At 37.6% G+C, this 27,314-nt stretch overlaps 1 protein-coding gene across 2 annotated transcripts in view; it reads left to right on the forward strand.

Annotated features, from left to right (window-relative positions):
- Positions 1 to 27,314, forward strand: part of LOC128223926 (multiple epidermal growth factor-like domains protein 8) — a 51,196-nt gene that overhangs the window by 14,107 nt on the left and 9,775 nt on the right. The window contains exons 10-32 of one of the 2 annotated variants that reach the window (XM_052933406.1): positions 1,652 to 1,773; positions 2,068 to 2,324; positions 2,597 to 2,706; positions 3,101 to 3,378; positions 3,695 to 3,923; positions 4,663 to 4,782; positions 5,527 to 5,636; positions 9,532 to 9,673; positions 10,133 to 10,331; positions 10,682 to 10,841; positions 14,200 to 14,372; positions 14,645 to 14,967; positions 15,268 to 15,400; positions 15,734 to 15,923; positions 16,204 to 16,367; positions 17,829 to 17,994; positions 18,858 to 18,996; positions 19,975 to 20,085; positions 20,960 to 21,092; positions 22,871 to 23,084; positions 25,274 to 25,488; positions 25,974 to 26,232; positions 26,886 to 27,051. In XM_052933406.1, coding sequence (XP_052789366.1) covers positions 1,652 to 1,773; positions 2,068 to 2,324; positions 2,597 to 2,706; positions 3,101 to 3,378; positions 3,695 to 3,923; positions 4,663 to 4,782; positions 5,527 to 5,636; positions 9,532 to 9,673; positions 10,133 to 10,331; positions 10,682 to 10,841; positions 14,200 to 14,372; positions 14,645 to 14,967; positions 15,268 to 15,400; positions 15,734 to 15,923; positions 16,204 to 16,367; positions 17,829 to 17,994; positions 18,858 to 18,996; positions 19,975 to 20,085; positions 20,960 to 21,092; positions 22,871 to 23,084; positions 25,274 to 25,488; positions 25,974 to 26,232; positions 26,886 to 27,051 — 4,113 coding nt within the window. The remainder of the gene's footprint in view (positions 1 to 1,651; positions 1,774 to 2,067; positions 2,325 to 2,596; positions 2,707 to 3,100; positions 3,379 to 3,694; positions 3,924 to 4,662; positions 4,783 to 5,526; positions 5,637 to 9,531; positions 9,674 to 10,132; positions 10,332 to 10,681; positions 10,842 to 14,199; positions 14,373 to 14,644; positions 14,968 to 15,267; positions 15,401 to 15,733; positions 15,924 to 16,203; positions 16,368 to 17,828; positions 17,995 to 18,857; positions 18,997 to 19,974; positions 20,086 to 20,959; positions 21,093 to 22,870; positions 23,085 to 25,273; positions 25,489 to 25,973; positions 26,233 to 26,885; positions 27,052 to 27,314) is intronic. The other variant, XM_052933407.1, reaches the window with a different exon arrangement.

The following is a 27,314-nucleotide window of genomic DNA, read 5'->3' on the forward strand; positions in this document are numbered from 1 at the left end:
CTTGATGAAACTTGTACAGTATCTAGATATCCATTAGAGCCCGGTTCCTTTCGAAAACCAGCCAGATCCGCCCATGCATGCCTAGATTATGGCCCTTGATAGTATAAAAAAATGCTGTTGTGTAAACACTAGCTTGTGAACACAATACAGTCTTCAGTTTTGATTGTATCTCGATGAAACCTGTACAGTATTAAGATATCCATTAGAGCTCGGTTTCTTTCGAAAACCAGCCAGATCCGACCATGCATGCCTAGATTATGGGCCTTGAAAGTATTAAAAAGTCAGTTCGTCTGTAAACAATTGCTTGTGAACATGATACAGTCTTCAGTTTTGATTGTATCTCGATGAAACTTGTACAGTATTTAGATATCCATTAGAACTTGGTTCCTTTTGAAAACCAGCCAGATCTGCCCATACATGCCTGGATTATGGGTCTTGAAAGTATAAAAAATGCTATTTTAAGCTAAGTCTATTTTTAGCCAATTCCACATGAGTGAAGTCTATTTTTAGCCAAGTTGACATGTAAAGTCACAATTGCTTGTGAAGGTTTGTTCAAATTATGCCCCTGGGTTTTGTTATTGCCTTTTGTTAAATTCCTATCCTTTGTGAAAATGGACATGGATATACTGTACTTCGAGAGGGGATATGGCAAATAACTTTTAAACCATAAGAGATATAAACTTCTTATATATATATATAACAAGTTAAAAAAATCACATCCAAAATATTGTCCGATTTATAGCCCTTTGTAATGTACTTGTGAATTGGATTTTCACAATGAAAATGATTTGATTGTTCATTAGTTAAGATTTTTATATGATTCTGGACTGAAAAATAGTGCTTACATAATATAGGATCTTTTAGGCCCCCAAAAAAATACATGACTTGTGTTTCCGGTAACATGGCGACAAAAAATAGGGTCGGTAGGTCGGGATTTTTTTTTATTTTTTTTTTTACACTTTCCATATCATGCAATATGGGACTTAAATAAGGCGAAATAAATAACCATTGACAATTGCGGATAAATCAATATAACGATAAATGAAATGTGTATTGGAACCTGGCAGTTAGCCTGCATGAATTCGCAAAGCCTAATCGTAAGAAGCTTGCATGATATACGCAAAGCATTATCGTAAAAAAGTAAGTTTTAATTTGGACATGGATATGGATAAATAACACTGCAAACTATAATTCAAAATATTTTCATTAAAAAGACAGCAAAATATGTCTCCGGTGATCAACCACGTGTTTTGACCGTAAACATGCGTTTGCCAATTTTAAGATATCGGACAGGGTTTGCCGCCCTCCGCCATTTTGTTTTTCCGTCTCGGTAACACATAATCCGGAATGAAAGTATATTCTCCGGGGACATTGAAAGACAAACAACGAAAATAATAACGATATATTTGAAGAAATATATTTTTTTCAGAAAGAATTTAAAAAATATTTTTTTACTTTTATGTCTAAAAAAAGAATAGGGTCGGCGAGGAAAAAATAGGGTCGGTCGGGTTACCGGAAACACAGGTTGTTTTTTTTTGGCCTTAGTTGAATGTGTTACAGTGATGAAAAGCTAACTTAGTATTTATTAAGATTAGAAAGATTGAAATAAATTAGTATTTTTATGTGCTATGCTGTTTGTACATGTCTTCAGGGGCCTTAAGTACTACATAGAACTGAGCGGCCTTCATGACTACCCAAACTACTCTGAGAGCATGCACCTTGGAGTGAAAATGTACAACCTGACACTCAAGTGGGATGGGAAAGCAAACAATGGTATGTAATAATCCTTCTAAAGTGGGACGGAGTAGTGGTAAATGGTTTTGCACTACCTCACACTTAAGTGGGACAGAAATCGGAAAATGGTATCTATTCTACCTCTTGAAATAATTTAAGAATTGATTTATATTTTAAAGATATCAGTTGATAGGAATAAAATTAAAATGTACAATTTTTATGGTTTATTTGGTTTACTTTATCACTTAAAAGTTTCTAGACTATGTATTTCAACCTGCAACATTAACTCATTCAAAGAATCTGAAGGCACAATAAATGTAATCCCTGTTCCAGGTAACCAAATGCCCAAGTACCACCCGTTTAGCTATGAATTCCTGGAACCATACAGCCAGGGTGACTGTAAGAAGTTTACCAACTGCCTCTCCTGTATGACGGACACCAAGTGCGGCTGGTGTGACCCCATGGATAGTTGCATGCAGCGAAACAACTCCGACAACACATGTGTGGGGGAAGGGAGTGTACTCATGATCACCGAGCCGTCCGTCTGTCCTGTGTGTTCCGATCATGTGGAGTGTGACTCATGTTCAGAGGTAGCTGTGTTGACTTGTTGGAAGTGTAACAGGCACATTTTATGGCCAACATTTGGCAAAATACTAGCATCTCACCAAACAGGTGATTGGTTTGAGCCTCTAATGGAAAACATTCTCTTGGCCTCTGGCAAGTTTTCATAAAACATCTTAAGTCATTTCCTTACAAGTTGATTGCTTAAAAAGTTTTAATTTTGAGAGTGATAAAACAGTAATCATTTTATGTTGCGTATTTGTAATATCGACATATTCATCTCCATCTATGCATGTTCCAGGATCGTCTATGTGAGTGGGTACGAGACTCAGTGTGTTGTGTACGTCGAGGTCAGGCTGAGGAGAGCAAGGTCGTCCGTCACCCAGATCAGTGTCCTGCCACTTGCCATGAGTATGTATAAAGTACTTTTTAAGTCTGTTATGGTGTAGGAATTGTCCTTGCCTGCAGTGTTTTTCTCATTGACATGCAAGAACTAAAATATTTGTACACACAGTCGCATATTAATTATGCCAAATATTTGTGGACGTGCTGCCTGTAGGATGTAATAACCTGGTAAGACAATGTGAAATTATTTACGTCATGTGGTTGAATTTTCTCAGAAAAGGGGAATGAAACTTTTTCTAAAAAATTGATGAGTGCCAGCTATTGCTATATGACAATTGTTGGGTAGTACAGTCACTGGAGCATATAAGTAATGATTTCTGAATGACTGTTTGATACCCGTGATGCAATCAGGGATTAAATTTTGGTAAAAATTCATACATTTATAATCATTGGTCCCCAGGCGACAGAACTGCAGCTCTTGTCTGGACATTAGTGAGTGTGCATGGTGCGAGAATCTACGAACTTGCCTCCCGTTCTATGACTACGTATCTCGACACCGACATGGCCAGTGCACGGAGTGGATAGACAGTGAGACTAAAAGCGCCAGTAACCCCTTCATGTGTAGAAATTGCTCTGAACACAAGAAGTGTGACAAGTGCATGCTGACCTTCAATTGTGGGTGGTGTGGGAACGTAGCTAATCCAACCATCGGGGTCTGCATTGAAGGAGACTTTGCTGGTGTGTATGCTTTTGGTTGTTTAGTTTGGCTTATTTTAAATGAAAATAAAAGTACCTTAAATATTGTCACAGCCTCTTCCTTTCTCTAAGATAGAGTTATGCCCCTTTTACAGCAAAATTTATAAAATATTTCTTGAAAACTGTAAATGGAAAGTATTGGATTTTCTTACTTAAACTACTACTATAAGAGGAAAACTAACTTTAGTCCTTTGTCACAAAATATTGCAGGTTGGAAGTTAAGAAATACATTTTCATAACAGTCATTGATGAAGTTAATGTTTTTTTGGTCTCATATTTAACACTTATACATTTACAGGTCCTTATGGAAATGTCACTTGTTCGGCGATAGTGAACACAAACCATGGTAATATTGTGAAGATGTCTGATCACTCCGATTGGTCGTACAGCAGATGCCCTGACGTTAATGAATGTACCCTAGGTCTCTCACATTGCCATGCCAATGCCACGTGCACGGACACACCTGATGAGTATATCTGCACATGCAACAGAGGTTTCTATGGAGATGGAAAGTCATGCACAAAAACGTGAGAGTCAAGTTAATATTTTTACATCTCTTAATGAATTTACTGGGCAAAAAATCCATTTCCAATGAGAACTGTTAAATATCGTTGTTTCTCCAATGAAATAAGGAGCAGATGTTAAAATATGGCAGCTTATTCTCGGATATTTATTTCTTTTTAATAACATCATCAGTAACAAACTTTCTCAGGTGAAAATGGTTGACTTTGACATATTGCATGGAGATATCTTAACCGAAGTGTTTTATGATTTTTATATGCATAATTTCTTCATGTCAGAGCAGGAGTTACCACAAATATGCCTTGGGGGATATTGCAAGGACCATGGGGGACTGTAATTCACCTACCAGTGTTACATTCATGTATATCTCTGTAGGTGTTACCACAAGTGTGCTTTGGGAGAATGTCTGGAGGACCAGGGGGGATATTACTGCGACTGTAACATAGGCTGGACATACCCCACCAGTAAATAATGCTACATTCATGTATATCTCTGTAGGTGTTACCACAAATGTGCCTTGGGAGAATGTCTGGAGGACCAGGGGGGATATTACTGCGACTGTAACATAGGCTGGACATACCCCACCAGTAAATAATGCTACATTCATGTATATCTCTGCAGGTGTTACCACAAGTGTGCCTTGGGAGAATGTCTGGAGGACCAGGGGGGATATTACTGTGACTGTAACATAGGCTGGACATACTCCACCAGTAAATAATGCTACATTCATGTATATCTCTGCAGGTGTTACCACAAGTGTGCCATGGGAGAATGCCTGGAGGACCAGGGGGAATATTACTGTGACTGTAACATAGGCTGGACAGGGGAGGACTGTGCTGTAGACTGCAAGTGTAATGGACACAGGTAACATACTTGTGTACATAGAAACACTTTGGAAACATAGTTAGATAAGGGGAATTAATGATGGAGAGTTTATTTTCATATGGATCCTACAATCTCAGCTTGTGTGTCTATGATGAGCAAAAGGGTTGTGGTATTCTGATAGCCTTTCTGGTTGGCATCGTCATTGTGCAGAAACTTGAACCTTGGCCATTACATCAAGAATCAGTTAACATATTCAAATTCAACTTGGTACACATGTTGCCAATGGCAATACACAAATCTTAATGCAAAACCTATAACCCTGGGGTCAATGGTTGTCTAGTAATGTCTGTATATCTAAAAAAAACAATTGTAGAAGGTTGGCATTGGCTCTGTGAAACTCTCGTTAGCACATTCTCATACCTTAAACAGCATCTGTAGCATGCGAAAAATTCTATATTGGCCTTAACTTGAAAGCTTGGTACTCATAATCACTCTGACAAAACCCTCATGTGTAGCAAGTCTGAAAACTTGAAACTAAACTATATGTTGATTCATGCCTCTTGATTCACTGACAAAAGAGAAAAACAAATTTGACCAAATTTTGTATCCACTACAACTGATCTTGTTTAGTTTGAGAAGTACATGTAATTTAATGTAAGTCAAAAATTGAGAAAGTTTAGCAGAAAACATCATCGAAATACCTCGACCATGTCAGCTTAATGTTGCTAAATACATTTTAAGTTTCTGAAGTTATATAAAAAATAGTTATTGCATTACTTACAGTGGTTGTGAGTTTGGTGTGGGAAAGTGTGATTTCTGTCTCAATGGGACAACTGGGCCATACTGTAACGAGTGTCTGGAGGGATACTATGGGGACCCCAAGACAGTCGATGGTGAGTTGCTAGTTTTGGATGCTTTATTAACCTCTTAAATTTAATGGCAGTTTATTTGTGTGTCACCTTTCTGAAGAGTTCAGTCAAAGCCCATCTTTCTGTGAATTATTGTTCAATTAGTACTAGATTTGAGCCGTATGTGGTGAGAATAGTTTCTTTCATGCTTTTCGATGAAATATGGGGTTTAACCAGTGAAATAACAACAGTGAAAATATCAATTTGATATTTTCTCTGCAAAATAAGGAGTGAAAATATCAACTTTCAGAACTACTTTAAATTCCTTTGTTGTTACATGTACTTGCCTACTGGACTTCAATAAATTATGTCAAAAAATGTTAAAAAAATATAAAAGAAATGTTTTATAAATTTAGATAAATATATAATTGGAAATTAACAACTTACCGTTTATTACCGGTTATCCCGTTTATCAAACATTTTACTGATCTTTGAAGCTGAATGTTCGAACATTTGCTTTCATACCAAACAAATAACAGACAAAAACAACTGTTCGAACATAAATAAAATTTTATATCATCGTTCAAATGTATTTTGACCTGTTAACCATTGGAGTACGTAAATTGAGCTTCCTGGAGAATTCACACAACAATTCACAGATAGATCCGATATTTTTTACCCCACCCACACCTCAAAAGGTGTCAACAAACTAGCGTGGCATTTACTCTTTATCTGGAAAACAAACATTTTAAAGCGAAACAGACTGGTCTCTGACAGTAAGATCACTGAATATTAACTTACTATAAAAACATGGGTACATGCAGTCTTAAACTAAGAAAAATGGTTAAAATCCAATGAGTATCCACATTTGTTTTGCTAACACATTTGACCTTCCAAATTTTCATTCTTTAAATAGCGGCGTAGTAATTTGGTTATGTTTTCATGTCCATCTTGAAATAAAAAGTGTTTTCATTATTTTTGGAACATATGTGCACTAATAATACTTCATTGTTTACTGTTCATAAAGCTTTGCAATAAAAAACGAGCGAATATTAAGCTATAAGAATGAATAGCAGAGAACTATTTCTCAGCAAACCGAAAGTAGAAAAGTTGACAGCTATAATTATGCATGAGGGGCGCCCCACGGGTAGCGGCGTAAAGCCCACCATTTTCCAAAAAGGGGGTAATTCAGAAATAAATAAAAAACAAATAAAACTCCGAAAATAAGCATAAAAGAAACAGAAAATTTCGCAAATAGTTTTTTTATGACACTCGTGAAATAAAACACTGAAATAAACAAATATCCTCTATTACTTTTTTTTTAGCTCACCTGTCACGTAGTGACAAGGTGAGCTTTTGTGATCACTCTTCGTCCGTCCGTCCGTCCGTCCGTCCGTCCGTCCGTCCGTCCGTCCGTCCGTCCGTCCGTCCGTTCACAATTGCTTGTGAACACAATAGAGGTCACAATTTTGACCTAATCTTTATGAAACTTGGTCAGACTGATCATCTCTATAAAATCTAGGTCAAGTTCGATATTGGGTCATCTGGGGTCAAAAACTAGGTCACTAGGTCAATTAGTAGAAAAACCTTGTGAACACAATAGAGGTCACAATTTTAGCCTAATCTCAATGCAACTTGGTCAGAATGGTCATCTCTATAAAATCTAGGTCAAGTTCGATATTGGGTCATCCGCGGTCAATAATTAGGTCACTAGGTCAATTAGTAGAAAAACCTTGTGAACACAATAGAGGTCACAATTTTAGCCTAATCTCAATGCAACTTGGTCAGAATGATCATCTCTATAAAATGTAGGTCAAGTTCGATATTGGGTCATCCGCGGTCAACAACTAGGTCACTAGGTCAATTAGTACAAAAACCTTGTGAACACAATAGAGGTCACAATTTTAGCCTAATCTCAATGCAAGTTGGTCAGAATAATCATCTCTATAAAATCTAGGTCAAGTTCGATATTGGGTCATCCGCAGTCAATAACTAGGTCACTAGGTCAATTATTAGAAAAACCTTGTGAACACAACAGAGGTCACAATTTTGACCTAATCTTTATGAAACTTGGTCAGACTGATCATCTCTATGAAATCTAGGTCAAGTTCGATATTGGGTCATCTGGGGTCAAAAACTAGGTCAGTAGGTCAATTAGTAGAAATACCTTGTGAACACATTAGAGGTCACAATTTTAGCCTAATCTCAATGCAACTTGGTCAGAATGATCATCTCTATAAAATCTAGGTCAAGTTCGATATTGGGTCATCCGCGGTCAATAACTAGGTCACTAGGTCAATTAGTAGAAAAACCTTGTGAACACAATAGAGGTCACAATTTTAGCCTAATCTCAATGCAAATTGGTCAGAATGATCATCGCTGTAAAATGTAGGTCAAGTTTGATATTGGGTCATTCACGGTCAATAACTAGGTCACTAGGTCAATTAGTACAAAAACCTTGTGAACACAATAGAGGTCACAATTTTAGCCTAATCTTAATGCAACTTGGTCAGAATGATCATCTCTATAAAATCTGGGTCAAGTTCGATATTGGGTCATACGCAGTCAATAACTAGGTCACTAGGTCAATTATTAGAAAAACCTTGTGAACAAAATAGAGGTCACAATTTTAGCCTTATCTTAATGAAACTTGGTCAGAATGATCATCTTAACATAAGCTAGGTCAAGTTCCATTTTTGGTCAACCCAGGTCAAAAACTAGGTCACTAGGTCAATTAGTAGAAAAACCTTGTGAACACAATAGAGGTCACAATTTTAGCCTAATCTCAATGCAACTTGGTCAGAATGATCATCTCTATAAAATGTAGGTCAAGTTCGATATTGGGTCATCCGCGGTCAACAACTAGGTCACTAGGTCAATTAGTACAAAAACCTTGTGAACACAATAGAGGTCACAATTTGAGCCTAATCTCAATGCAAGTTGGTCAGAATAATCATCTCTATAAAATCTAGGTCAAGTTCGATATTGGGTCATCCGCAGTCAATAACTAGGTCACTAGGTCAATTATTAGAAAAACCTTGTGAACACAACAGAGGTCACAATTTTGACCTAATCTTTATGAAACTTGGTCAGACTGATCATCTCTATGAAATCTAGGTCAAGGTCGATATTGGGTCATCTGGGGTCAAAAACTAGGTCAGTAGGTCAATTAGTAGAAATACCTTGTGAACACATTAGAGGTCACAATTTTAGCCTAATCTCAATGCAACTTGGTCAGAATGATCATCTCTATAAAATTTAGGTCAAGTTCGATATTGGGTCATCCGCGGTCAATAACTAGGTCACTAGGTCAATTAGTAGAAAAACCTTGTGAACACAATAGAGGTCACAATTTTAGCCTAATCTCAATGCAACTTGGTCAGAATGATCATCGCTATAAAATGTAGGTCAAGTTTGATATTGGGTCATTCACGGTCAATAACTAGGTCACTAGGTCAATTAGTACAAAAACCTTGTGAACACAATAGAGGTCACAATTTTAGCCTAATCTCAATGCAACTTGGTCAGAATGATCATCTCTATAAAATCTAGGTCAAGTTCGATATTGGGTCATCTGCGGTCAATAACTAGGTCACTAGGTCAATTAGTACAAAAACCTTGTGAACACAATAGAGGTCACAATTTTAGGCTAAGGACTAGTTCTTAAATATTTGGTTTGAAGCATTGCCTACTGATAGGGTCATGTGGGGTAAAAAACTAGGTCAGTGGGACAAATAAAAGAGTGGCCTCTAGGGGCCATACTTTTCATTGGATCTTTATGATAATAGGTCAGAATGTTCACTTTATTTAGCAAAGCTACAGGTGAGCGATACAGGGCCATCATGGCCCTCTTGTTTTTTAGTGCTATGTGATTTTATCCATTATGAACATATGTCCCATAGCTGATTGTGAATGCACACATTTTCCTCCTATGTTTCAGGCTGCTTCCCCTGTCAATGCAATGGGCATGGAAATGAGTCCCTTGGTCTGTGTAACAACTCTACAGGGGCTTGCTACTGCACCGGGCACACCCAGGACTACCACTGTAACAAGTGTATGGACAACTATTATGGGAACCCAGGGTATAAAATAAATGTTGCTTTCCCAGTATTTCAAGGGTTGAAAGCTAAAACATTTTATATCATATGAATAATAGACACTGACAGGACTCTATTCCTTTCTCCTCTTGGTTTTGTAATACCTGTATCTTTTGACCATACATACTGCTGTTTACAAATTTCTACCCTCAGATCAAGAATTTACCAGTCCTCAAATCAAGAGCTTACCTCTTTTCTGGTCAAGAGTTTATTGGTTCTGAAATGAAGGGTTTACCACTTTTCAAATCAAGAGTTTACTGTTTCACAAATGAAGGGGTTACTGCTTCTCAAATAAAAAAGAGTTTTCAGTTTCTCAAATGAAGCGTTTACTTATGTTCAAATTAAGAGTGTATGGCAAGACTGTTGTAATTCTTATAAATTCAGGTAGTTACTTATGTATTGAAGGCAACCCTAAAATAGAAATTTGAAATTTATGTGTTTCAGAAATGGTGGGAAGTGTTACCTGCAGTGTGACCATGGTATGATAGTGAACAACCTGACAGCAGGCTCCATGGGCTCCCACAGTGGGCCAGGGGTGTCAGGCTGGAGGGCCTACTGCCTGTGGATCCTGATGACGGAGCCTCGGGCCCATCCACAGAGCATCACTTTCACCCTGGAGCAGCTTGCAGTGGAGTGTGAACTGGTCTGTTGTGCCATTCTAGCATGATCTCATTATACTGTGTACTCTCATAAAAGTAACTTTAAAGTAAGACCAGCATCAGACAAAATATTAAGGCAATGGTGACTTATTTGAACTAATGTCTTACTGGTAGGTCTTTCTTACAGACATCAAGGGTTATTTCTCTAATTTGAATACTTATTCACAGTAAGTAAAAAAATTCTGACTCAGGTCTTGTAAAATTCAAGTGGTCTGCTATTTAAATGTCCAATTACCTATGGATAAACATAAATTTGGAATATAAAGTTTGGGTCTGGTTCACACTGTCAGTCTTTGGCAATATCTGTATGTTTGAACTGAGCTTTCCATTCCAGGACCATGTGTATGTGTATGATGGTATCCCTGAGTTTATAGACAGTGCGGGCCTTGGTGTGTTACTGGGAGCCTTCTGTGGGTTCCACTCATTGGACATCAACGTCACCGCCAACTCCGGAATACTCACCGTTTATTTTGATGCTGACATTAGCGGCGATAGTGAGTTCTTTCTTTATTTTCATTTCTTACCACTGTTTGTTATCACACATGAGCACATAGTGCTCAGTGTGTGCTTTTACAATTGCCCTCCTTCCATCGTCCGTCCGTCATTTGCAACCATTGTTTCAAGCGACATCTCCTAAACTGTCTAGCTAATTTAGACAGAACTTCAGTGAGATATTCCATGGATGACGCCTTTCAAAATTGTTCAAAGAAATGATATTAAGATTACTTGGCATACGTGTTCAGTATATAAAGAAAAAAGTTGCGTACGAAACCCATGTTCCTACCTTAAAGGTCAAGGTCACACTTAACGGGGTTAAAGTGACTGTACACCAGATTTCTCTTACGAATTTCAGGACAATTATCTAATAGAATGTGTTAGGCTTTGATATCATAATTGTAAAAAAAAGTACCAAAATGTAAGAAAAAATTGTGTCAGAGACCGGGTTCGAAACTGTGTCGCCAAAATTGCAGTCCAGCGTCGTACTACTGAGCTACGACGGCTTACGTCAACTAGGTGACATAATTAAGCTATACACCTACCTCTGTAATATCATGTGATAACACCGACTAGCCAATCACACGTAAGGAATGAATTCTACCTGGTAGACATACCCAGTAATCATTTTTAATGGAAAAATACGAAATAACTGCTAAACTTTAATAAATTGTAAACTATGTGGTACTTCAGTTAGTAAGTTTCAATGCATTGTACACATCGATGCCAAGTTAATGTCAGTTTCGACAATTTTCTCTTCTTTTTTTTCGCTCTTTTATCATACGGAGTACAGCCCCTTTAAGATGTGTTGGGTGCAAAACTCTACCTCCAGGGTTTGCATAGACTTGAAGAGTATTTGATTTTAAGCTGCTGTATGAAAAGTCCTTAAATTTGCAAGAGAATTTTTAAAAATGTTTGAATATTTATTTTGCCATGAAAACTGCATGTTATTTCGGATTAAGTCATTGAAATTCCTTAATCTGCTCCAAAAGTAGTTACTATAAAAAAAGGCCCATCTTTTCAAAAAGTTTAATCTTTGTGGATTCTTTGCTAGTAACTCTTTGTTCTTTGAATTTGTTGAGGTCTGTATGACAATACAGGGATGGTACGGGTTTTAAACTCCAGTGGTACAATTTACATGTGCACCAGTTCAGTCAATTATCATTTACGGTTTCCTTTTTGCTGTGAATGTCTATTGTTTTGAACAAAAAATGCTTTTTGCTTATCTTTCGATGGTTGACCATGAATATAAATATAAATCAATGTATAAACATTGCAGAAAAGTTATCGACTTCAGTTCAAAGTGTGAGTCTGCCCTGACATCCCACGTAAAGTTTGAAAAACCTTTTAGAACAACTAAATGTTTGCCTGGTTAGTGGTTACTATGTCACAAACATGCGTTATTTTCATAGCTTGCTATTAATGATAGTCTTTGAAAATATTTGTTGAAATTTTATATATAGAGCTTGAAAATCAAATAAATGTCAGTGGAATCATCTTAAATACTTTTGCCAGTCTGGCTACACGAGCCCTAACATCTTACTGCATCACTTTTCCACACTTGCCTTGACCATCATGGCAGCTGGCATATACTAAAAGATAATAATCCATTGAACTGGATTGCACTTCAGGGGCATTGGTCACTTACTCTGACAGCTCTTGTTTTGTTTTGGTTTGATTTTGAATTAACCGGGCGGTGTCAAACTCACCTATGAAACTGAATAACTTTAGTAAGGGTTGACATATCTTGAACAAACTTGGTCTATAGAAAGAGTTAATGGGTACCTTTCATTGGATTGCGTTTGGGGTCCCTAGGGTCAAGGTCAAGGTCACTGTTACTAAAAATAGAAAAACTGTTGAAACTGAATAACTTTAGTTAGGGATGACATATCTTGACTAAACTTGGTCTATAGGAAGAGTATATGGAGACCTTTCATGGGATTGCGTTTGGGGTCCATAGGGTCAAGGTCAAGGTCACTGTTACTAAAAATAGAAAAACGGTTGAAACTGAATAACTTTAGTAAGGGTTGACATATCTTGACCAAACTTGGTCTATAGAAAGAGTTTATGAGTACCTTTCATGGGATTGCGATTGGGGTCCCTAGGTTCAAGGTCAAGGTCACTGTTACTTAAAATAGAAAAACGGTTGAAACTAAATAACTTAAGTTCGGGATGACATATCTTGTCTAAACTTGGTGTACAGGAAGAGTTTATAGAAACCTTTCATGGGATTGTGTTTGGTGTCCCTAGGGTCAAGGTCAAGGTCACTGTTACTATAAATAGAAAAACGGTTGAAACTGAATAACTTTTGTTAGGGTTGACATATCTTGACCAAACTTGGTCTATAGGAAGAGTTTTTGGATACCTTTTATGGGATTGCATTTGGAGTCCCTAGGGTCAAGGTCACTGTTACTAAAATAGAAAAATGGTTCAAACTGAATATCTTTAGTTAAGGTTGACATTTCTTGACCAAACTTGGTCTACAGGAAGAGTTTATGGATACTTTCATGGGATTGCGTTTTGGGATCCCTAGATTCAAGGTCAAGGTCACTGTTACTAAAAATAGAAAAACAGACACAGGCTGAAGTTCTTCTGTCAATCATTAAAAACCTGGTTTCGTCGCATTGCGGCGTTTCTTGTTCATTTATTTATCGAGAATGTTCTTGTTGTTCTTGTAATGGATGTTCCATTTCTATTCTTAGTTTACAACTGTTTGATCCTTTAATTGTTCAAAAAAAATCAAACAAAAATATTGTGTATTATAAGCAATATTTTATTATAAAATGCTACTGTCACAAACTTCAGAAAGCTATGTATGAAGTTGTGGTTGGAACATCTGAGTGCCAATTTTACCGATCATTTAGGCTGGTTGAAACAGATGTTATGGGCTTGTTCCTGAAAAAAATAAAGTATATACACATAGAAACACATTCCACAGCTAAAATGTAAAAAGTATGTGGCAAGATTATTGTAAATTATCCATTATAAATGATAATGACAGCAATAACTGATTAATAAACAATTGTTTGTTAAATGCCTCCAGCCAATAATGATTATTAAATCCATGCAGTTTTAATCACTAGTGTTGATAGATATATAATTTATAGTTTGAAGTAAACAGACCTTTATGTTAACAACAACAAATTGAGTCTGAATCACTGATCTCGACCAGTCTGCTGCAAAGCAACAAAAATGTTTTTATGAAACAATTTTTTTGTAAATACATAGTTTTTAGTACAAGTTTAAGTAGACTTAAATGCTTAATATCATTTTTGTATTTTTATTATGAATTTAAATGTGTAAAATCAATTATATATATTTTTGTAAACTTAATGTGAAACATTGACTTTATTGAAGATTCCACTACCCAAGGCTTCAACGCCAGCTACCATGTGAACAGGTGCAACCAGATATGTGACAACCATAGCAACCAGATGTGTTACCATGGTGATTGTGTTTGTAAAGAGGGCCTGGCTGGGTTTCCAGGATGCAACATCACAGTCTGTGAAGATGGATATACATTCAACAAGGTGGACATTAATATGGAAATTTAACAACAAAATCATTGTCATTTGATGAGCTTGGTAGAAGATAATATATAAATTATTATACATCAGTGCAACGAGTTTCATTTTTTAACCTCCAAACAAATAGTGCAATCTTTTAATTGGAGTCACAAAAACTATAGGAAGATTCATAACCATGTAAGGTATAGCATCAATGATATAAGTAACTTGAGTTGATGACTGTCCAATCAGTTATTTGTAGTTCATTTTCTTATCAAATAAAGTATTTTTTGCAGGAGGAGTCGAGTTGTGAAAAAGTGATCACCGAGGGATCAGCCACCTACCAGATAACTGCCTTCCCCCCACCCCCCTCGACTCTACCCCAAGGTCCCAACACCCTGAGCTATGACCCTGTCAGTCACACCTATGACCCCTGGGGTCAGCGTGGCCCCGTGCCTCGGTATGGTCATGTGTTGATCCACTGTGATAATGACATCATGTACGTGTTTGGAGGGCGATCATTGAAGTATGGACTGCTGAACGATATTTGGCAGTACAGTTTTGTAACCCATAATTGGACGGAAGTTAAGCCCATCTCTAATATTCAACCAAACTCCAGGTAAGGCATTTCATAGTTTCTGATGTGTTCTTTGTCTAAAACAAAACCAATAGTCGAAAACTTTGCACACTAAACAGATATAGATGTAACTTCGACAAAGAATGAGGAATAAAAAAAATAGCATTATCTGGAGTAATTTAAGCTTGCTGAGGATTATTTTTTTTAACAATGTCATTTATAAGATTGTGATCAGTCTTTTTCAAAAATATAATAGTGGCCATTACCCTTAATGGAGTGCTCTCATTACTCATCTTCTGGTATGTTTTACTCGGAATATGCAAATGTTGGGTTGTCCAACAGGTACTTCCACACAGGTGTGTGTATCCCAGGACGTAAGACTTTCTACATATTTGGGGGACTGGTGGGACAACATGACACCAGCAAGGAGATGTGGAAGTTTGCCATCGATGCTCGCAAGTGGTCAGGACCAATGGTATGTAGTTTAAGTCGAGTAAAGATGTTTATAGTGGGATATAATGCCTCATTGCGTTCCCCTTACTTGCAGAATGTCCAGCCTGTTGCATTTATATTAATGAAAATGTTGGAAATAATGATCTAATGGAACAAGGAATAAGTCAAATGACTGTTTTCATTTTTCAATCTCATTTTATTTTAACAATAATTTGTATCATATAGTCATAACTAGGCTTTGTAGGAAAAAAACACAAAAAACCTGTCTGTGTATCAAAAACTCAAAACCAGTTCGTGTATCAAAACTTAAAACCTGCTGAGGTATAAATACATGAAACTAGTATATCTCTGCCAGGAGCCAGTGTGGGTGAGTGAAGTTGCAGGCCACAGTATGACGCTGACATCGGAAGATAAGCTGGTGATTATTGGTGGGTTCTCAACGAAAGACTACTTCAGTGACAGTGTGTACGTGTTTGATTTCAACAGCTACCCCACAAACTGGGAGAGGCACAATACGGACAACATCACACAGGCTAAACCTACAGGTGAGTAGCCATCAAAATTGAGATGAAATAAAAAAAATCATCCTTGAGGATTGTTTATTAATAAAGAGCTATATATGTTAATATATTAAAAACTTGAATGACAATGGCATTTGTATAAACTCTTTCCATAAATATAGTTTAACTGTGTGGGTTGGATAATGTCAAGTTTGGACTTACACAAACTTTGATTATTAAATTTAACATTTATTTAAATACATAAAACATAATACAAACCTTATCTTGTCATATGTTTGAAATACATTTGATTTTCTTCCCTAAGGTATCTATGGGCACAGTGCGGTATACGAGCCCCAATCACAGACCATTTACATCTATGGGGGCTATGTGTACCGAGAAGAAAGATGGAGAGTATCTCGTAGTCTCTTCACCTACGATGTCGCCACAAACTCATGGAACCTTCTTCAGCCAGAGGTTCAGGATCTGGTAAGTTAATTGAATTAAGGTATCTATAGTTCTTGATATATTTAGATGTTGAAACATTTCTAATTCTTAGACATGTGTAGTTTTTGGAATATTTGTTATTCTTGGAAATATGTGTAGTTCTTAGACATGTGTAGTTCTTGGAATATTTGAAGATCTTGGAAATATGTTTTGTTTTGGAATATTTGTAGATTTTAGACATATGAATAAATTGAAGCAGAAATCAGAAATTATAGAATTTCGAAACACAAATGAAGAAATCTGTGATATCTATTTAAAAAAAAATGCACACATTGTTATTATGTCCCCTTCGAAGATATTGCTTTGCACATGTCGGTCGGACGGTCGGTTGGTCGGTGGCTAGACCAAAGCTTGTCCGAGTGATAACTCGACAATTCCTGGAAGTATGGTCATCAAACTTGACATGAAGGTTGGGCCTGACCAGAAGATGACCCCTATTGATTTAAGAACTCATCGGGTCAAAGGTCAAGGTCACAGTGACCTTAATGGTAAAAGAATTTTAAAGCTTGTCCGAGTGATAACTCAACAATGCCTAGACCTATGATCATCAAACTTGATATGGAAGTAGATGAACCCTATTGATTTTAGGGGTCAAAGGTCAAGGTCACAGTGACCTTGAAAGCAAACTCAACAATTCCTGGACCTATGGTCCTCAAGCTTGATATGAAGGTTGGGCCTGATCAGTAGATGACCCCTAATGACTTTTGGGGTCATCGGGCCAAAGGTCAAGGTCACAGTAACCTTTAACGCAAAAAAGTTAACAAATCTTCTCCAAGTAATATCTCAACAATGCCTGAATCTATGATCATCAAACTTGACATGGAAGTTGGGCCTGACCAGTAGATGACCCTTACTGATTTTAGGAGTCATCGGGTCAAAGATCAATGTCACAGCGACCTTGAATGCGAAAATGTTGTTTGAGTGATAACTCGACAATGCCTGCACCCATGGCCCTCAAACTTGACTTGGGGTTAGGTCCGACCTGTAGATGACCCCTTATGATTTTAGGGGTCATCAGGTCAAAGGTCAAGGTCACAGTGACCTTGAACGAAAAAAGCTTGTCTGTGTGATAACTTGACAATGCCTGTACCCATGGCCCTCAAAGTTCACATTTAGGTTTTTGATGACTCCTATGGATTTTAAGGTCATAGAGTCAAAGGTATCCTCTCACTTTGATTGGTCATAATCTTAAAACTGCCTCAAGGGCATTCAATGTCAGTGACAAAATCAGCTGTCATTTCGGTCCATGCATATTTCATTCAATTGTCCATATAATCCTGACAACATGGCGCTCAAGGGGGCATAATGTTTGACAAACATCTCTTGTTTATACATGTATTTGTATGTATTCATATTTTTGGAGGAAATAAGGAGGATTATGGTTCACAGATGGAGTGAAAGGTTATAAATAATACTGTATCAGTGTATGTGTTTGTATTGCAGCCTGAGATGGAGCAGTTTTTGAAGGAGACACGGTATTTCCACATAGGGGCTGGTTTAGCTGGTCACATGGTTATCCTGGGAGGGTTTTCCCACCAGCACGAGCCCAGTGATGTGGCCCTCGTGTACAACTACCGCTGTAACTACTGGCACAGGCTTCATCTCGATGGTATGTGCCTGCATGCCCACCATTATTACCCACCTATTACCTACCTGCAATTAGTTGTTGTATGATTTTCTTTTATGTTAGTGAGATATTCAATTCATGGCCGTATAAAAGGAACCTATTGTACATGGTCTGTTGTTAAAGTTATAAGAATAAATACAAACATGCCAGCCTCACTATTGTAAATTGATTATTAAAACAAGATGTATGTTTTATTTTAAATACTACTGGCTTATCGATTGGCATTGGCACCATTGAGAGTGTCAGTCTTAAATTGTGGGGCCTTGTACACAGATATAATGTATCCCTGGTTAGATATGCTCTGGTTCTTAAGGGTGCTGCAGCGCATTACGCTATCACACAAGAGCTTCAATTAACGTCTGCTATGGAAGACGATTTCTAAATTTAGTGGTAAGGTGGGGAATCAACATTCAACCCTGAGTGGACAATAAAATGTATCAAAGTATGTCACCATAGACCAACAGATATTTAAAAAGAAAAGAAAATCCAAATTTTTACACTATTTAACTTCATCAGATGTACTGTTTCAGTAATATATTCCCTATAAATAGACTCCGTCCCAAATTCTGGAACATTCTTAAGTCCCTTAAAACAGGATCATCAGACATTTGCATCATAAACAGTAGGAAGTACCTTGAAATGGATAAAAATGACATTGGGAAAAATTTCAAAACGGATCTAAGCCACTTTACCCAGCTTTGGGCAGGCATCTCTTATACTCAGCTAAAACCCTGGGTATTTTCCTGGATTGACAATTATCAGTTGTCAGAATTTCCCCTCCCCACTTCCCCTTCCTGATATGTTAAGAAATTGGGGTCTTATCACTTGTTTCTTTCCCTTTCCAGACAAGACAGGTCGAGAGCTCCTCTCCCTGGTTGGAGCGAAGGCTGTTGTGTATGAGGATGCCGTGTACGTGTTTGGAGGTCTGGGATCCCGAGTGCAGGGAACTCTGTACAGACTCAAACTGCCTAGAGACATATGCAAGTATGTTCAGCTATATGTCCATCGACAGCCCATTGTATAAGACTGGCCACTTCTTTTGTTTGGTCAAATTTAGTTGAAAAGTTTATTGATTGGTCAATATTTATCCAGTAATTACCAGTGACCAATGAAATCATTGAAATGTGCAAACTTACTGTAAGATTAACCTGTTGAAAGTTTTATATAATTGGCATCTGATCTTGTGTCTCTACCATCTTACTCAATACTTTTATCTTAAATTTAGCTTGGTGATGCACTGGGACACATACAAAGATGAATTAGTTTATTGTCCAAAGTGAATCATGAGATGGCTTTGAGGTAGCCCATACACATCTCAATTTGTTTGTCATTATTTTTTGTATTTCTTTTCTGCATATAATACTCTTCCAAAAAAATTCAAAAGGATATTGGGTTGTCAGGCTTCCAAAATTCACAGAATTGTATATTAGGTAAGTGATCAGACTATTATTTCAATTTTAAACTGATTTTTATTTACAGCCTCCTGTCAAAGTAAGCCCGGATGCTCTGAGGCCCAGCTGAGGGTTGAGGATTAGAATCTACACATTCTTTTCTCAATGTATTTCAGTATTTACAATAGCTCCTTTCAAAGTAATCCTGATGCTCTAGGGCCCAGCTGAGATTGGAGGATTAGAATCTACACGCTCTCTTCTCAATGTATTTCAGACTTTTCAATAGCTCCTGTCAAAGTAAGCCTTGATGCTTTGAGGCCCAGCTGAGGGTGGAGGTTTAGAATCTACACGCTCTCTTGTCTATGTATTTCAGCATCTACAAAACCTCTTGTCGAAGTAAGCCCGGATGCTCTGAGGCCCAGCTGAGGGTGGAGGTTTAGAATCTACACGCTCTCTTGTCTATGTATTTCAGCATCTACAATACCTCTTGTCGAAGTAAGCCCGGATGCTCTGAGGCCCAGCTGTGGGTGGAGGTTTAGAATCTACACGCTCTCTTGTCTATGTATTTCAGCATCTACAATACCTCTTGTCGAAGTAAGCCCGGATGCTCTGAGGCCCAGCTGAGGGTGGAGGATCAGAATGAAACTGTGTGCTTCTCCACCGATGGTGACCCACCTCCCAGGTAACATACACTCTTTATTACCAAATTTCAATATAGATTATACACAGTTATTCTCCTGAAAATATTATCTAAAATATTGCATGCATACTTCAGATTGTATTACTGGATTTGAAATAACTTGTTTCAGTTATTGCTGTTTCAACATGTATTGAACATACCATTTAATTTATTAAAACTTTTACCTGTTTTAAATGCCCCAAAGAGTGGCATATAGTAAATAAAACATCAGTCAGATTGTCCCCACAGTCTTAGATGAATAACTCAAATTTATTCCTTGGACCAGACACCTCAAATTTGGTAGGCACTTTGGTCATGACCAGCAGATGACCTTTATTGTTGTCAAAGGTCTAGGTCACATTTTGTGGTCAGTGTTGAACAAAAATTGGTATCTCAGTTTTATCTAATGATGGGAATTCAATTTCTCTGCATGGATTTCAAGAACACTTCTTGAAGGTTTTTTAGATAAATGTGTATGTATTGATTTTGAATAAGAGTGTCACTTTAACTGGCTATAAAATGCTGTAAAGACATTATGGTTATGGTCCTATTCTTTTTCTTTTATGATTTTGGTGAGATATAGAAATTTTATCAGTGAAATATTGACAGTGAAAATGAATCTCGCTGCTGTAAACGCAGTCGAATGAAATTTCCACTGCATTAAAGTGACATTTTTTTCTGCAATGAAAATATTAATGGTAAAGACTACTTTAATATAAATTGTACTTCCTTCCCATGGATTAAAATTGAATGGCCTTACTTCTGCAACACTATGCTTGTTATTAAATTATTTTTTCTATTCACTTGTGAATTAAGATGCAATCTTAAACTGAAACCATCAAATTTGTTCTCTGCCTTAACTCATCTTTTATTCCAGGCGAGGACGTTACGTGGCCAAGTATTTGGCTGCTCGCTGTGACCTTGACTGGCACGACACACGCCGATGTGGGAACATTAGAAACTGCTCTGAGTGTATTGCCACATATCCACAGTTTAAACAAGCACAGCCGGTCAGTGATTTAATGCTTCTTTAAATGGTTTATTAACATGTGTGTGTAAAATCTCAAAGAATTTTTCCAAGTGTATACCCACATAGTCACAACCATATCTTTCTTATTCTGTTAATGATTCTGTTTCCTTTAGTCAAGCTGCATCAAGACTGACACAATTTGTTATTTAAAAAATGGTTGAGAAGGAGATTTTAAACAAACTGATTCATTGCTTCTGAGTTATGAAAAAATGCTTGCCTGCACGTAAAGGAGTGAAAGCGGAAAGGTTTAAAATGGCCATAAATAATGCAGTAGATGGGACCTGTCTGCTTTCTTTCCCCAATGTATATGTCACTAGTTATGCCCCCCTTCAAAGAAGAGGGGTATATTGCTTTGCACAGGCATGTCGGTCTGTCGGTCCGTCCGTCGGTAGACCAAAGCTTGTCCGAGTGATAACTCAATAATTCCTGGACGTATAGTCATCAAACTTCACATGGTCAAAGGTCAAGGTCACAATGACCTTGAATGGTAAAAGGTTGTCCGATTGATAACTCAACAATGCCTGCACCCATGGCCCTCAAACTTGACTTGGAGAATTGGCCTGACCAGGAGATGACGCCTATGGTTTTTGGGGGTCATCTGGCCAAAGGTCAAGGTCACAGTGACCTGGAACGGTAAAAGGTTGTCCGAGTGATAACTCGACAATGCCTGCACCCATGGCCCTCAAACTTGACTTGGAGGTTGGGTCTGGCCAGAAAATGGTCCCTATTGATTTAAGGGGTCATTGGGCCAAAGGTCAAGGTCACAGTGACCTGGAATGGTAAAAGGTTATCCGAGTGATAACTTGACAATGGCTGCACCCAAGGCCCTCAAAGTTGATTTGGAGGTTGAGCCTGGCCAGAAGATTGTCCCTATATATTTTAGGGGTCATTGGGCCAAAGGTCAAGGTCACAGTGACCTTGAATGATAAAAGGTTGTCCAAGTGATAACTCAACAATGACTGCACCCATGGCCCTCAAACTTGACATGGAGATTGGGCCTGACCAGTAGATGATTTTAGGGGTCAAAGGTCAAGGTCACAGTGACCTTGAAAGCAAACTCGACAATTCTTGGACCTATGGTCATCAAACTTGACATGAAGGTTGGGCCTGCCCAGTAGATGACCCCTATTGACTTTGGGGGTCATCAGGCCAAGGTCAATGTCACAGTAACCTTTAACGCAAAAAAGTTAACAAATCTTCCCCCACTGATTTCTCAACAATGCCTGAACCTATGATCATTAAACTTGACATGGATGTTAAGCCTGACCAGTAGATCACCCTTATTGATTTTAGGATTCATAGAGCCAAAGGTCAAGGTCACAGTGATCTTGAATGGTAAAAGGTTGTCCGAGTGATAACTCAGCAATGCCTGAACCCATGGCCTTCAAACTTGACTTGGAGTTGCATCTGACTTGTAGATGAACCCTTATGATCTAAGGGGTCATCGGGTCAAAGGTCAAGGTCAAACTTGTCTTGTGATAACTTGACAATGCCTGCACCCATGGCCCTCAAACTTGACATTTAGGTTTCTGGTGACCAGCTGATGACTCTGGATTTTGAGTTCATAGAGTCAAAGGTCATGAAGGTCATAACACACTTTATCCTTACACTATACACAAATCAGCTGTCATTTCGGTCCATGCATATTTCATTCAATTGTCCATATAATCCTGACAACATGGCGCTCAGGGGGGCATAATGTTTGACAAACATCTCTTGTTCATCATGGCAAGTAAAATCATGGTTAATATTTTACAGGCATGCACCTGGTGTACAAAGTGCGTGTTTGGTCGATGTATCAGTCGAAGGGACACGTGTAGGGGCCAGATGAAGTGTGAGATAGTTCCAAATACATCCAACTCCTCTGCACTGACACCTGTGACCCCTACATGCCCAGTGAAGCTCTGTATTGCCTCAACGTGCCAACGCTGCAAGGATCAGGGCTGTCTGTGGTCACTGAACATACCTAGAGGTGAGTTTGGCATTCTTACAGTTTAGTATGTCATTCCCAGAATTCCCAGAATTCCCAGACTTTAGTTTGGCATTCTTTCAGTTAAGTATGTCATTCCCAGAATTTCCAGACTTCAGTTTGGCATTCTTTCAGTTTAGTATGTCATTCCCAGAATTTCCAGACTTCAGTTTGGCATTTCTAGAGTAGATTTTTGTATTCCCAGACTTAAGTTTGCCATTCCCAGACTAGTTTGGCAGTATTTATGAATACATGATTTAAAACTTTTATTTTTTTTGGTGCAGTCTTATCTTGATCAAACTTAACTTGTGCTGTAAGAGGAAGGAGAAGGGTTAAACCAAAATATTGCGCGGTTGGGCAGGCGATATACGTTTTTGACAGTTTGGTGTAAAAGGTTTTATGCAAGGTCAAATTCAATATTTTTTTATCCAATTGTTATGAAACTTGGTCAGAATATGTGTGTGCATGAAATCTGGAACATTTATTTTTATGAGTCATCTAAGGTAAAAAACAAGGTCACTTGATCAAATTGTAGGGGGAAAAAGATCCTCTTCAAAAATTCAAAATTGATTTTTATCTAATTGTTCAGGGTCATCTTTGATTCAGGCGATAACTTTGCTGTATGATAAATGACTTAGCTGTTTAATTTCATCGAAGAGAAGTCGATTTCTCCAACTTTTTCTCATGTTCACAATTGTCACACTTTTGCTAGTAAGAGCCATTATCATTAAAGGATGTCATTTATAATTTGCAAAAGCCATACAATTCAGAATTGATTAACCCAGTCTTTACCTTATTATCAGATGTCAACAGGGTTGGGTATAAAAGACTAGCCGGACCGGACCAATTCCAGACCAACGAAAATTTCCGCTGCGGTCCGGAAATCGTTCGGAAGTCTTTAGAAATTCGATTCGGTATAAAAGACTGGCCAGACCATTTCCAAATCATAAAAATAACAACAACAACAACAACAATTAACAGCTTATTACATATTAGTATTAAATATTTATTACATAAATTGCATATAATTTTTGATAATGTTTGGATAGACACAGTGGGATCAATATACTCGTTAAAAAGAAACTTAAACAGAGACAGGTGCATCAAAAATAGCTCAATTAATCAGGGACCAATAACAAATCTTCAAAAATAAATGTGCAAGTCAAACAATAATCAATTACACTTTTGACGCAAATAACTTTACTATAATTCACAGAACCACTCCTTAAAATAGTAATAATCGTTTGAATTTGTCTCCTTTTTAGGTTATTATTAAATATGAATAATCATATATTATCTGAAAGCAATGTTTGATCATTTATGTTGTGAAGATGGAACAGACGATATTTATAATTGTTACACAATGTTTAAACATATTGTTTACAAATTGTATTGAAATTATAAATGCACTTCAAAAACAATACATATTTTCATATTTTTATACACCTTCCAGATCAGCCAGTCTTTTATATCCGACTTTCTTTTCCGGATCGGAAAGGAGATTTCCATTGATGTCCGTTGGTCCGGAATTGGTCCAGTCCGGCCAGTCTTTTATACACAACCGTCAACAGCAACATGCTTGATTTACTGCAGAAACTTAATAGATTATCATGCAGACAGCTTGTTGCGCTTATTTCATTTTAAGAAAATCTTATGAAAAAGTCATTGTCAAATTTGAAAATCAATTGCCACTTTAGTGTTTTTGTCTAAAATGGCGACAATGGCAATCGCCAGCGGAAACCTTGAGTTGTGTACATGAGATTGAAATTGCTATAGAGAAGAAATATTCAACATCATAAATTCAAAACTTTTTATCCATTGTTATGATAAATTACTTTTGTGCATGTTGTCATGAAAAATTATAAATTTCAATAAATCTTCATGACTAAATATTTTACATCACCAATAGTTCACAAATGCTGTAATTTTCTAATAAGGGCTTTTCCAGTTCCCCCCAGGAGGAAGGCAATTATTTTAATGGTAAATGGTTGGGTGTCTTTTTTTCGCTGATTTGAATACCTAAAGGGTAAATTTGCTTCTGTAGGGGGGGTGGCATAATTTAAAAGTGCCTTCCCCCCGAGGTTATATGTTTAAATGGAATAGCCCATATTGTTAATCGAATGATCGCTAAACATAACTTTTTTATCTGGGTCCTGATGACCTCGTATTAATGGTGTTTAAATGTATTACAGAGACCATGAGCACATTCCTACCCTCAAAAGAGTGGACTTGTGTTCTTTCAAAGCGGATGTACCTTGGTTACCATGGCAACCGGACGGAAGTGCTGGGGCAGAAAGATGAGTGCCCGAAACCGTGTTATGAATATGAGTCGTGTGGAGAGTGCCTCAGCTCAATTGGGGGAGAGGGAGGTGCTAGCGAGTGCTTTTGGAGTGAGGGTCTTAATGAGGTGGGCATAGCAGAACTTAGTTGGTGCTGTTATAGAGAACAGTTTTCTTTGAACTGCACTGCAAGAAAGCTTTTATATCCACCCACTTACAATTTATCCATCTTTGCACTAACTAGGTATCCAGGATATCTGGTAGGGTGACAACAAGTTGAAATCAAGTGTCCCTTCCTGAAGTTGGGAGTTCCTTTAACCTCCTGTGCTAAAAATCTGTAAACCAACTTTTTGTTCAACTTTGATTTATTGACTGCTGAACTGTATTGAACATGTGTTTTGGGTTTCTATTTAATTTCCTACTAAACAGTTATGGTGTCCAAAAAGGACACCTGACCTGGAGGTTCTGGTGACTTCCATGAACTGATGTATCGACTGGAGTCAGGGACACCTTTGCACTGATTATGATTTTATGATCTATATTAAATAGTGTTAAATACGGAATGCATTTATAATGCAAATATGCAATTTTTTGTTATATTGCTTAATTCCAGTGTATGCCACCAGCCTACTTGTCCCTCCACTGCCTGGGTGGGGTATGCGGTACAATCCTGCAAGGCCCCCGAGACAAATGTCCCCTGCCCTGTTCCACATATACCAAGTGTGCGGATTGTCGCCAGGCACAGGGGTGTGGATGGTGTGCTGATGGGAGCGAGAATGGACGCGGGGTGTGCCTCCAGGGCACGCTCAGTGGGCCTTTCAACCAGCAGATGTGTAAGAAGAAGAATAATGCCTATCCTGAGAAAAAAACAGGTGAGTTATATTTCATCAGGTCTGTCTTCAGCATTTTAAAAGCAGTCTTCGAAATAAAAATTTACTGAGCTGTGTAGTCAGAAAAGCTGCTTTCAAAATATGCTTGCCCCAAACCTTTTTAAACTTGCTGGAAAAAAACAACAACAATGAACATGTTTTTCTTTGTTTATTCATGCGGCAGGCTAGGATCCTTATACATAGCGTAGACAGATTTTCCAGTCATAATTATGCTTGTATGTTTTTGTTATCAACGTGAGGTAAAAAAATATTGATAAAATGAAAACAAATTGCCTCTTTACCCTGGTAGAAAAAAACATGTGTTTACTCCAGTAAATGACATCTATTATAAACCAGTCAATATATTGCATATAATTTTAGAGACAGCTTCAAGGAAATGTTAGCTTAACTCATATGATTGACAGTTTTCTTTTAATGTGTTTTCTTATTTACTCTGATTTTGTTTATTTTCACTATTTTTCACGTGCCAAATCAAACGTACAGGTTTTAAGGACACAGTCCCTGTGTGACCATGAATTATGCATTTTTGGCAGATAATTGCAGACTGTCCATTTGACAGCGCATTGTTTGTTATTTCATATTTCATTTATTAAACAGGTTTTCTCACAACTGAAATATTTTACACCTATCTACAGACACAGACGTATTTGAGCGTGACCCGCAGTGGGCGTACGCAACATGTCCACCAGAAAATGAATGTCTAAACGGCCACGACAACTGTGATACGGACACAGAGGATTGCAGTGATCGGCTAGTCGGCTTTTTGTGCACATGTAAACGAGGATATAAGAGGGAAGACAAGTAAGTATTGAATCTTACTGTAGATAGTATGTTGTTATTCTTCAAAGAATATGATGAAAATCATCTTTTACGTTCTATTTATCAAATATTCAGTTTTGTCCATAATAGACGAACTTCCAAAATATCTTGAAAATGAAATAATTTCCAACCTGCATTTTCTCACAAAGTTTCCCCTGCATATAATAGATCATAGCGAATCTGGTTTGGGCTTTGATACATACATGTGAAGAATTGACATGTTGAGACTTTACACTTAATGAGAC

Source organism: Mya arenaria, chromosome 17 (genome assembly GCF_026914265.1).
Source record: "Mya arenaria isolate MELC-2E11 chromosome 17, ASM2691426v1".
Lineage (NCBI taxonomy): Eukaryota > Metazoa > Mollusca > Bivalvia > Myida > Myidae > Mya > Mya arenaria.